Source organism: Rhincodon typus, chromosome 1 (assembly GCF_021869965.1).
Source record: "Rhincodon typus isolate 14 chromosome 1, sRhiTyp1.1, whole genome shotgun sequence".
Classification (NCBI taxonomy): Eukaryota; Metazoa; Chordata; class Chondrichthyes; order Orectolobiformes; family Rhincodontidae; genus Rhincodon; species Rhincodon typus.
The window spans coordinates 137,757,635-137,770,814 of NC_063332.1; the positions used below are offsets into that span (position 1 = coordinate 137,757,635).

A 13,180-nucleotide genomic window follows, 5' to 3' on the forward strand; every position below is an offset into this window, starting at 1 on the left:
ACATAGGGAAAAAAACATTATAAACTAAGCTGCAATCTGAAATACACTGTCTGAAATATTGCTGGAATTGCACAAAAAATTGGGGGAGGCCATTCTGCTCATTGAGCCCATACTGCTATTCAACACGATCATGGCTGATCCTCTATCTCAAATGCCTTAAACCTGCTCTCTCCCCACACCCCATAACACATTTAAATTCTAGAAGTTGATTTTGTTTCTTTCCTAAAAATATTCACTGAATTGGCTTACATAGCTTTCAGTGGTAAAGAATTCCACTGGCTCACCACTCAAAGTGAATAAATTTCCCCTGTTCTCATTTCAGAATGGTGATCATGACCCCTTGTTCTGAACCTCCCAGCCAGGGGAAACAACATCAAAGGCTGCTGAGAGGTAAAGAGCAAAGAAGGATATTGAAAATAATTAAGTCCACAAATAAAACAGGAAACTAAATATATTAGGTCCATATCTGACATCATACAGCAAACATCTTAGAATGATCATATAATAACTGATTAAAATAAAATGTTTGATGTTAAGAGTAAATAGATATTAATAAACATGCCCAGCTATTTAAATGTTTACACATCTCTTGTAGTTGAACAGATGTGTTGACAACCGTATAATCAAATTCTTCCTCCCTTTGTGTCAAGAAAGAATCCAAATTTTTGTAATTTGCCAATGAAGTTAACTAATAGAGCAACCTCAAGTTTTAATACACATTCATTAAATTGTAGATACAGTATTACTCACACAACTTCTATCACACACAATATAATACTTGTATTTCACAACAAAACAATAATGCAACAAGAAGAAAATTGTACAAAGAAGAAATAAGCACCTCAAACAATGCACTCCTGCCTAAACCAAACAGATGTACACGCTGTCCACATGAATAGTGCCCCATTTAACAATTCACTTGAATGTTGTTTTAGTTTTAGGGGCCATTTCTGACAAGTACATTGCTATCCCTAGTTTCACATAATGCTTTGTGCATTATCCTACTTCTGGGCACAGATGTTGCAGGAAATGTACAGAGGCTTGGATTAGATCCCCAATTTGTGCTGTTCCATAGCACTTTCCCTTGAGAAGCAGCCTGTATCATATTTTGTTTGGACAGGGAAAGAAATACTATTATCGATGAGGTTTTTGCAACACATACAGCAGTTTCCTCTTTACTATCTTGAACATGCAGGAAAACAAGCAGCTATCATCCCAAGCAGGATTTTCACAAAGGCAAAACGTGAAATATCTTTGAAGCAGTATTTTGAGGATTTGGAATAAATCCAAGCTTGAGAGATTTATTTAGTTTTAACTTCTTGAGCAACAACACCAGCACTTCAATTGATCACAATCTGAAACTGGTATTTTGCTCATAAATATAATACAAAAGTATTTGGCGAATACTACAGCAGCAAACGTTCATTCAATGGAGACATTAGACTGACCTGCATTGGTAATTGGGACAATACTACATGAAATTTGGGAAAAGAGAGAATGAAGTGCGAGAATTTATAAGCATTTCTACTATATTCGGTGATTTAGTTCATTTTGCAAGTTCTCACACCCAGGAACGCATAGTTACAATATTTCAAATTGTACACTGATTTTTACATTTACTACTTACATCAAAAATGATATTGACCTTATTGTTAAAGAAATAGAACATAGAACATAGAACATAACAGCGCAGTACAGGCCCTTCGGCACTCGATGTTGCGCCGACCTGTGAAACCAATCTGAAGCCCATCTAACCTAAACTATTCCATTATCAAATGTTTTCAGATATTTTGATTTTCTAATTTATGATCAATGCTACAGCAACAAAGCTACTCCTTACATTTTTTAAAACTTTCTTACTTCACTATTTAAAGTTGCAGCATTGATAAATAAAGTCATTTGCACACAGTGGCCAGCAAGTTATCATATTAATCAATTTCTTCCTTAAAGTTCGATCCTCTCGTAACTTAATAATCAATTGTGGTCTGCACAGCCAACATCAACATGTTTCATATTCAGCAGAGATTGCATTTGTGGTTTACTCATCTGTTAATTAAGCAGCTCAAAACATCCTCAAATCAGGAAATATGATGAACATTTTAAATGACTCCAACAAAAGATGCTTTTATTCTCAACTTTCTTCCGCCAAAACTATCCATATGGCAGTCACTATGCTATATTCACTTAGAAGTACAGAACTTGAATAATGCTGAAAGTCAAAGATATTTTGACAAGGATTGATGTTTTGCATTTAAGGACAATTCACAAGAAATCCCAAAGTAAAAGAAAACAATATTTGTACTGTAAGAGGGAAGAGCGCTGCCTAATTGGCAAGTGAACCCTGATTAGTGGAGTCATTGCCACAGAGAACATACCAGTTAATTGTGACTGACAGTTAACTGGTAAGCTTTAATTTTGTTTAAACCAGTTGGGTTGAGTCTGACAGGTTCATTTTGCAGGTCAATGCTATAACCAGAGAAAGGCTGTCATTAATATTGTTGAGTTGAAACAACATGTCAGCATACCTGTTCCTTCTGTACACAAACAAAGCTGCTCTGTGTATTGAAGAAGGGTCTAGGCCCGAAACGTCAGCCTCTCTGCTCCTATGATGCTGCTTGGCCTGCTGTGTTCATCCAGCCCTGCACCTTGTTGTCTCGGATTCACCAGCATCTGCAGTTCCTACTATCTCTATGTATTGATATGTCACTTATAGTGCATGGTACGCACCTGACGCACCTAAAATTGGTCATCAGTATAATTCTTTGCTCACTCAGGATGCACACTCAAGGAATGATTAGGGATAGTCAGCATGGCTTTGTGCAAGGGAAATCGTGTCTCTCAAATTTGATTGAGTTTTTTTTGAGAGAGTAACCAAGAAGACTGATGAAGGCAGCGCCGTAGGCATTGTTTACTTGGGCTTTAGAAAAGCCTTTGACTAGGTTCTGCATTTGTAGACCAATTAGTAAAGTTAGATCACATGGGATTCAGGGTGAGCTAGCCAACTGGAAACAAAATTGGCTTGATGGCAGGAGACAGTGATGCTGGGGTTTGTTTTTGGACCAAAGGGCTGTGACCAGTAGTGTTCCACATGGATCGGTGCAGGCCCACTTTTCTTTGCCACTTATATAAATGATTTGAATGAGAATATATCAGGCATTGCTAGTAAGTTTGTGGATGACACCAAAATTGGTAGTATAGAGGACAGTGCAGAGGTTATCTAAGATTTCAAATACATCTTGATCAATTGGGTCAATGGGCTGAGGAGTGGGCAGGTGGAGTTTAATTTGGATACTTCTGAGGTATTGCATTTTGATCAAACAAGGGCAGATCTTGTACAATTAGAAGTAGGGCCTTGGTTAGTGTGTACAACAGAGAGAAACATCCACTTCACCAACACCTTCCACCCCAACCTTAAGTTCACCTGGACTGTCTCTGATACCTCTCTCTCCATCCTGGACCTCTCTGTTTCCATCTCTGGCAACCACCTGGAAACCGATATCCATTTCAAGCCCACCGACTCCCACAGCTACCTAGAATACACCTCGTCCCACCCACCCTCCTGCAAAAATGCCATCCCCTATTCCCAATTCCTTCGCCTCCTCTGCATCTCCTCCCAGGATGAGGCATTCCACTCCCAAACATCTCAGATGTCCTCGTTTTTCAAAGACCACAACTTCCCCCTCTCAGTGGTCGAGAACACCCTCGACCGTGTCTCCCGCATTTCCTGCAACTCATCCCTCATACTCCCTCCCCGCAATAACAACCAAAACAGAATCCCCCTCATCCTCACGTACCACCCCACCAACCTCCGGATCCAACGCATTATCCTCCGACACTTCTGCCATCTGCAATCCGACCCCACCATCAAAGACATTTTTCCCTCCCCGCCCTTATCTGCTTTCCGGAGGGAGCACTCTCTCCATGACTCGCTTGTCCACTCCACACTCCCCTCCAGCCCTACCACACCCGGTACTTCTCCCTGCAACTGCAGGAAGTGCTACACCTGCCCCTACACCTCCCTCCTCACCCCCATCCCAGACCACAAGAAGACTTTCCACATTAAGCAGATGTTCACCTGCACATCTGCTAATGTGGTATACTGCATCCGCTGTTCCTGTTGTGGCCTCCTCTACATCGGGGAAACCAAGCGGAGGCTTGGGGACCGCTTTGCGGAACACCTACACTCGGTTCGCAATAAACAACTGCACCTCCCAGTTGCAAACCATTTCAACTTCCCCTCCCACTCCTCAGACGACATGTCCATCGTGGGCCTCCTGCAATGCCACAACAATGCTACCCGAAGGTTGCAGGAACAGCAACTCATATTCCACTTGGGAACCCTGCAGCCCAATGTTATCAATGTGGACTTCACAAGCTTCAAAATCTCCCCTCCCCCTACTGCATCCCAAAACCAGCCCAGCTCGTCCCCGCCTCCCTAACCTGTCCTTCCTCCCACCTATCCCCTCCTCCCACCTCAAGCCCCACCCCCATCTCCTACCTACTAACATCATCCCGCCACCTTGACCTGTCCGTCCTCCCTGGACTGACCTATCTCCTCCCTACCTCCCCACCTACACTCACCTTTACTGGCTCCATCCCCGCCTCTTTGACCTGTCTGTCTCCTCTCCACCTATCTTCTCTCCTATCCATTTTCTATCCACCTTCCCCTCTCTCTCTATTTATTTCAGAAACCCCTTCCCCTCTCCCATTTCTGAAGAAGGGTCTAGGCCCAAAACGTCAGCCTTCCTGCTCACCTGATGCTGCTTGGCCTGCTGTGTTCATCCAGCTCTACACCTTGTTATATCAGAGAGAGATAGGAGTTCAGTTATATAATTTTTTGAAGTTTGAAGAAGGCATTTATCACATTTGCCTTCATTGCTCAGTCTGTTGAGTATAAGAATCACACTGAAGTCAATCTGAGATTGTACAAGACATTGTTAAGGCCTCTCCTAGAGTACTGCATCTAGGTCTGGTCGCCCTGTTATGGGAAGGATATTATTAGGCTGGAGAAGGTTCAGAAGAGATTTACCAGGATATTGCCGGGAGTGGAAGGTTTGAGTAATATGGGAGAGGCTGGAACCGTTTTTTTTTCCACTGGAACAGAGGAAGTTGAGGGGTGACCTGAAGCCAACCACATGCCTTGTATTGCAAAAATCAATAAACCACAGACTGAAATAAGCCAAAATCAAACAGCGATAGCTGGATTCTCTGCTAGTAGAATAAGTAAATTTGATACATGCTGGGAAAACAAGTGACAGAGTTACTTCCCTGGTGATTTCCAGCACTGTTGGGGCAGTGCGATTGAAGGCACTCTCTCCCCTTTCTTGTGTAGTGAAGTGCAACAACCATGGCAAAAACAAAGAAAGGCATGCAAGGCGGTTAAAGGGGAGTTCACAACTGCATGTCACCAACTGAGGCAAGAGCCTTGAAGGAAGAACTGAACATTACAACAGATAGGAGTTCCAATATACTTCTCCTCATGCCAAAATGGGAAATGATTAGAATCTCTCATCAGGAGGTTGAGAGAAATGATTTCTAAAAAATCCTCCCACCTTCCTGCTCCCTAGACCTAAGAGAATTGTAATGGGATAGTATGGCAAAAGGCCTGTTGAGAAATTAGAGGAGGATATAAGGGAAGAAAATGTTGATTTCCATGAGGTACTATTTAGCATCAAACAGTAACCTATTGAAAGTCGCGATGTGTTTGCAGAGCGGCTTAGCGGCTGCTACCAAAGATCTGGTCAGTGCAGAGAAACCAGATCGGGGGATGAATATAATGACTCCTGAATTCAAGAGTCTCTTCCTGCAAGGGCTCCAGTTCCCATTCTATAGCATATTGGAAGTGTACATAAGTAAAACAGTGGACTAGGACGAGTTGATCAATTACGCCAACATAGCCTGGGGGCAGGCGCATAATAACCTTTGCAAGAATTCAAGAAAGGCTTAACATTGGAGCTGTCAAGGGTCACTTGCCCAGCAAAAAAATGTGGACCACTTCAGAACCCTGTGCAAAGGGGTATCTAAATTTACTGTTCCCCCACTAATCAGTCGGGTCACTATGCCATTGACCATTGTAGTAAACAGGATGAGAAATAACCTGACAAGGAGAGAATGTTCTGCTTCCTACTTCCTAGCCCTACTGCAAATACGAGTCCTGATCCAGTTGAACAGTATTTAAAGAAATGAGAGGAGTCTTACAGAACAGTGGTAGTGCCCATCCCTCTGAGCCAGAGGCCTGGGTTCAAGCCCACCCGCCCCAGAGTTGCGTCACAATATGTCTGAATAGTTGATTAAAATATATCCAAACAGAACAGACAGGAGGCAATAGTAAAGGCTCAGACAAGAGGACTGAGCAAAATCGCTGCAGTGGTGATCCAAAGCCCTAGTCGAATAAGCCAGAATCTGTTATGACTCCTGCAGGGACTCCTTCCAGGGAGAAATGGCATGGTCTCTATCATACGATGGTTCCGGGAAACCAGCGACTGTGGAGGCCATCAACAATTAATGCTAATTGACTCCCCTGCAACCACTACCCAGAACACCTGTCCAGTCCCCATGAAAGGCTCACCACAAATCAAGTCTTTACTAAAAGACGGTGTTGTTCACAAACCCCAAAAAATACGTGTGTTTGGAAATGATACGAACCTATATGTTTAAAAAGTGAAATCCAAACTGCTGTAAAAAGAGAATTACTTTTTGTGGAAAAGGGTTCCACATGTTCTAAAACATACAGACAAGTAGTAGTTGGGCAGACTTGTAATTTCAACATTCATGCCTTTATTTTGCTTATGGAAACCAGAACAAAGCTGTAAACAAGTGATATGAGGAAGGAAAACCAAGACTTGGACACTGCCCCTTTTCAAACTAGTTCATTCTTTTGGCTGACAGTTCTTTAAGATTTTAACATATGTGCTTCACGTCATTAGAACTGTGGTTTTCAACATTAATAAATTTTGGATATTTCTAAAACTTATAGATATGATTGCTCATTATCAACCCATTAAGCCTCTAACGACAGAGGGTTTGGTTTTTGTGTTTTTAAACAGGTCTCAAGAGCCACCGAAAGCTACAGCCAGACACACAGGAGTTTTGCTGAGATAATTGCTGTACCACGTTATTCATGAGTGCTCGGCATAAATGTCCTCTATGTTGAACAGCAGCATCCTGTTAGTAGCAAACAATACTCATATTACTACTGCATAGGAGCAGCATGAAACAGTGATCTGTTGTTCAAACGTTTGAAATATCTCACCCTACACTTCCAGGCTAATCAGTGATCAGCTGGGCACTTTTCAGGACCCTTTGGCTCTTTCATGAGTTTGCATGTTATACGGCACATAATGAACTGATCAGGGTAGCTATTATTCTGCAGATGACTGATGAATCCCATTTTAATGTGAAGCTTGCAGAGTGAATAAATGGCTTGAGCCTGTTAGACAAGGCTGAAGGTACCAGGAACTGACAAACAGGCTTTACAACTATCTGTTATGCGAGTGGAATGAAGCAGAGTCATTCGGGTCTAAGAGCTAAGATTGCAGGAAATCACTAATGCTGTCTCTACCAAGTAAGGTATACATTTGGACAAAACATTCGAGATTGGTCACGTGCATGGATAATTCCAAATAAGGCATACACTTGACACTGATCTGTTTTTAAGGCAACCAGAAAACCCTTGATTTTTCAGCCAAACTTTGCAGATTAACACTGAAGGAGGTACCAACGTCAGGAGGTGTGGTGAAGATGTCAAGGTGAGTTTCATCCTGGCCAGCTGCCAACTTTCCTGAATATTAATGTTTGAAACCAGGGTAGTGAAAGACACTGATTGAAATATCTCTAGTAGTTAAAGGTATGTGTTATTCATTTAAGTACCTAATAAATTACTTGCACTTTAAAGAGCTCTAAGTGTCTCCGCTGTATCTTGCCATCTACATATATACCGTTGTTCTCTCGCATAGAAATGTAGCAATCCAACACATATTAAAGACCAGTACAGACAGATTTCTGGTAGATAGTCGTAGAGAAGTCCAGGCCGAATTCTCTCATAGGTGATCATGTAAAGACAGCTCACGTGACTGCTTCATTTCAAACGTAAATTTGTGTAAACAGTGGAGCTCATTAAGACGTGCATGAAAATTCTTATACACACCTATAAAATCGAAATATTAAAAGCATCATCTACACATTGGAGATAGATAAGTAGCAGGAGGTTAGATGTTGTTACTCCATCAAAGACAAATTTCTCACTAAATCCAATAAAGACGTTTGCGTGAGCTGGGCCTAGTAGCATTCCCACGGCAAAATCATTTAGACATAGTTTTAATGACACTGAGCTCGACTGTGTGAGTTACTGAGTTCATAAGTTCAGAAGCACTGTTTCACACAATGATGTAGATGCACATCATCATTACGTTGGCTGTAGCGCAAACGTCCATGGCTTCCTCCAGTGATATATTGTTGAATAGACACGCAATGGCAAATGAGCACATGGATAGAGCAATGCAATCCATGTACAGGTCCTGTGTGATCCTGGCCATTTGTTCATAGAATCATGGAAACCTTAGAGGCCATTCAGCCCATGAAGTCTGCAATGACCCTTCAAAGAGCATACCACCCAGACCCACTCCTCCCACCCTTTCCCCATAACACCGCATTTACCGTGGCAAATTCACCTAACTTGCATATCGCTGGACACTATGGGGCAATTTAGCATTTTGATCTACCGAAACTGCACATCTTTGGACTTTGGGAGGAAACCAGAACACAGGAAACCCACTCAGACACGGGAAGAATGTGCAAACTCCACATAGACAGACAGTCACCCAAGGCTGGAATCAATCCTGTGTCCCTGGTGTTATGAGGCAGCAGCGCTACCCACCTTGGCATCATGTCACCTTGTTTACCAAGGCCACCACTTCTGATGCTACAAAGTGCCCTGTCTACCTCAGATTACCCTGGAATGGTAATGTATCATAAACTTTTAAGCAACAGACGAAGCTAGCTTTTTCACCTTGCTACCACACAGTAGTAGTACAAGTGGTGTTCACACAAATAGGTTACTGCATCATGCCAAAAAGACGTCCTGCCAACCATGCAAATGAGTAACGGAGTACATGAATTTCAGAGCTGGTATGATCCTAGGTAATATATTCTATACATCCCAAAGACTGGAGGATCATATCAAACAACACATCCCTTCAGCTCTTCACAATAAGCAAGATGCATTCTGTACGTAACCAGCCTGTGCTTGCAAAATTCACAGTGTCCAAAATTCATTGTTATTCTGCACTTGGACAATATTGCTGAAAAATCTTGAGCATGCAAAGAATTATGCTGACGAGGAATTTATGGCTGTCATTTAGGTTTGCAGAATAGTACATTTGCACATAATGAAAGCTACATATATTAATACAAAGGGTGCTGCTCTTTGGAGACAGAAGAAATTGTTATACACACTGTGAATATAGCCATCAGCCATTCATAGATTTATTTCTCATGGCAATGTTCTGACCAGAAACCAAGCTGCCTAATTTTAAAAAAAAAATTGGCAGTTAACTGTCAGTCATCATTAAGTGGTACATCCCTCATGGCAACACATCTACTGATCACAGTTCATTGCCAACCAATTAGCACTTGCCCCTCAGTGTAAACATTTTCCCTTTACTTTGGTATTTCTTACGAACTGTCTTGATGAGTGCAACTGAAAAGCTTTGACAAAATTGGTTATTTCTTCAGCAATCTACTGCATCTTTTTTAATCGGTTTGCAGAAAATATTTTAAAATTTTGCACCCATCGAAGATGTACTAACAGCAGAATCAACATCTATAAGTACAGTGTTTCTCTTATTAATAGAACATTGGGCTGAAGCAGGTCAATAAAAATCATATAAATAGCAATGTCCATATCAATAAATCTATAAATGATAAGCCTTCCCCTGTGCCATGTCATGCCATAAGCAAAATTTCCAAATGGTTAATTTCTACTCACATCATAGAAGGATCATAGACAACGAGGCTAGTTTTGCAACAGAAGAAAATTGGCTGAAAACTCTATATTGATGTTGCATAATTTAATTTACTGTGACATTTCTAAACCATGTTTATGAGTTTTCAAACACATTGGTGATGGTACTTTGGATTTCACCTACATTTTATGTACTGTCATATCAGTGCTACCATCAGTTCCCTTCAATCATATTCAAATCATAAACCAACAAGTTATCAAATGGAAATCTAAAGATAACTTGATTCCAAATCTCAAAGCTGCAATCACAAATACTGAAAGTTAATTCAAGTATGCAAAGCACTGATGCCCTAATTTACTCAGCTTTTGGGTAGAGGATGGGATTGCGCAAGTAAAATCTGGTAAGCACCTCAACTGAAATGGAATATGCATAGAAGGAAAACTTCTTCCACACAGAAGAAAATATAAAGATACAGTGCTACTTTGCACCATTATATCTGTTACAGCATGCCTTCTGAAATAGGCAATACTGAGAACATAGGTGACAAAACAATTTATACTTCTACTGTTGAAACATTAGCCAAAGAAGATAGGAGCAGGACTAGGTCATTCAATCCCTTCAGCTTGCTCCGCCATTCATTTATGATCATGGCTGATCAGTGAGCTCAATACCCTTATTCATCATCAGTCTAGATCCCTTGATCCATTAGCCACGTGGATTACATCTACCACCTTCTTAAAAGCAAACTTTCTTGCTAATTTGAATGCCTTTTTTTGCCTCCTAATCCTCTAAATTAATAAATAATTTTTGAAGTTCATACATTTGCTCGTTGAATGCTTACCATTGCCTATCCACTATCATTCCTTTCAGTAACATTTCTTCATCCATCATAGCCAACTCACACCTCATTTCGTTGTAGACTCCCTTATTAAGATTCAGGACCTAAATCTCAGAATCAACTGCTGCATTCTCAATCTTAAAGAAGAATTCTAGAATATTATGATTGGTCATCCCAAGGAGTCTCTTAACTACATTATCAATAATTCCTCTTTCATTGTTTAATACCCAGGGTGAAATGGCCTGTTTTCTAGTTGGTTTCTCAACGTAATGATTAGGAAAACATCCCATATATAGTCTTGGAATCATTCCTCTATGGGATCATGGCTAACATGATTCGCCCAATCTATATGCAAATTAAAGTCATCATAATTAGATGTTTCTTTATGCATGCATCTCTGATTTCCTGTTTGATGCCATTCCCGCCAACACATTGACTACATACCACCCCCCCCGTAATGTTTGTTGCCTCTGGTACTTCTCAATTCTAACCATATAGACTTTAAATCATTGAGGTAAGATATTAGCTCAGACACTGTGTTTGTATCCTCTTTAACCAGTAATACAACTCCACCACATTCTCCTTTTTGTCTGTCCTTCCTAAATACTGAATACCCCTGAATGTTCAGCTCCCATCCCTGGTCACCCTGTAGCCACGCCTCCCTAATCCCAAATATATCCTGTGTACATCTACATGGACAATTAATCCATCCACTTTATTTTGAATGCTCGTGAATCCAGGCACAAAGACTCAAGACATGGCTTTTTAATATTCCTTGCCCCATTCCCACCAGTTATTTTTTTTACTGTCGCCTCGTTTGATTCTGACCTTTGATTCCTACGCCTATCACTTCTCTTGTTCCCCTTTTGATCTGTTGCCAATGGCTTTGATTCTCCTACATGTGGCTACTTGCTTAGCCAATTTAGTTCAAACCCTCCCCAACCACTGTGCCTAAGGCAACAAATAATAGGGAGCAACTTGAGATCACCTTTTTTTTATGATCTCCACTGATTCTAATGAAATTAGACATCAAGACCCACCTCCAACAGCAGTTCATCCTTTGTTTTGACTGGTTGGGGTTTTCTCTTTCCTGCTAGTTCCTGATCATCATCATCACCATCTGATAATACAACCACAGAGAGTGCAGAAGATGATGATGACGTGGAATCCGAGTCACTGAAACAAAACACAAATTAAATATATTAAAAAGCAATTAAACATCAGGGCAAACATCTGCGCCTTCTTACACTATTTAGCTCTGCTATAAGAAAACTGGATAGACATAATCAAAAATCAGTTGAAGTGTAAATTATTGTATTTAGTAACAATATGATCCAAATCAACTTTTTTTAAAAATATCAGATAATTTAGATCCAAGCTGGCGCAATTAGGAGAAGAGAGATAACAAGGTGTAGAGCTCGATGAACACAGCAGGCAGGCCAAGCAGCATCAGAGGAGCAGGAAAGCTGACGTTTCGGGTCTAGACCCTTCTTCAGAAAATGCAATTTTTTTCTTCAGCAATTAGAGAAGAATTCAGTTTGCTAAGATGGCAGATGCATTGGTTTTAATTTTCCAAACTTCCAGATTCAGGAAAGGTTCCATCAATTAGCAAAATAGGAAATGCAACTCCTCCAGTCGTCAAGAAAGCAGACAAGCCTGTCAGCTGCAGTAAAGAAAATGCTGAATTCTATCTTGGAGGCTAAAGTGAACAACTGAGAGAATATCAATGTAATCAGACAAAGTTGACATGGTTTTGCGAAAGAGATATTAAGTTTGACTGAAGTAACAAGCAAAACGATAAACCTGCTATCATAGGAATCAGTCTAGTGAACCACTGCAACGCTCTCATTATGACATGTACATCTTTCTTTAAGTAATGAGACCAAAAAACACTCTCAATATTTCAAATCTGGTCTCACTAAGACCCTGGACAGCTTTCTTGCTCCTGAACTTAAATCCACATGCAATGGAAGCCAACATACCATTTGTTATCGTAACTCCTCATTGCACTGCATATTTGCTTTCAATGACCAGTGTACATGGACACCGGCTTCCCTTGCATATCAACATTTCCAAATCTATCACTGTTTAGTTAATTCTCTGCAATTCTGCTTATTCTACCAGAAAGCACAGTTGCACATTTATCTTCAATTTTCTGCATCTGTCATGTACTTGCCCACTCACTCAACTTGTCTGTTGTTTGAAGTCTTGTAGCATCCTTCTCACAACTTACAAAACTAATTGAAGAGTGTACAGTCAACAAATTAGGCAATTACACTCGACTCCCTCGGCCAAATCGTTGATAAATGTTGTGAATAGCTGGTACCCAAGCTACAGATTCCCACGCAAGAGACTACTGGGTATTTTTTTCAAAAGCTTT

The 13,180-nt window shown here is 40.8% G+C and overlaps 1 protein-coding gene across 2 annotated transcripts in view; it reads right to left on the reverse strand.

Moving 5' to 3' along the window:
• Positions 1-13,180, reverse strand: part of naf1 (nuclear assembly factor 1 homolog (S. cerevisiae)) — a 243,195-nt gene that overhangs the window by 195,691 nt on the left and 34,324 nt on the right. For both annotated transcript variants that reach the window (XM_048620095.1, XM_048620159.1), the window contains exon 3: positions 11,841-11,976. In XM_048620095.1, coding sequence (XP_048476052.1) covers positions 11,841-11,976 — 136 coding nt within the window. The remainder of the gene's footprint in view (positions 1-11,840; positions 11,977-13,180) is intronic.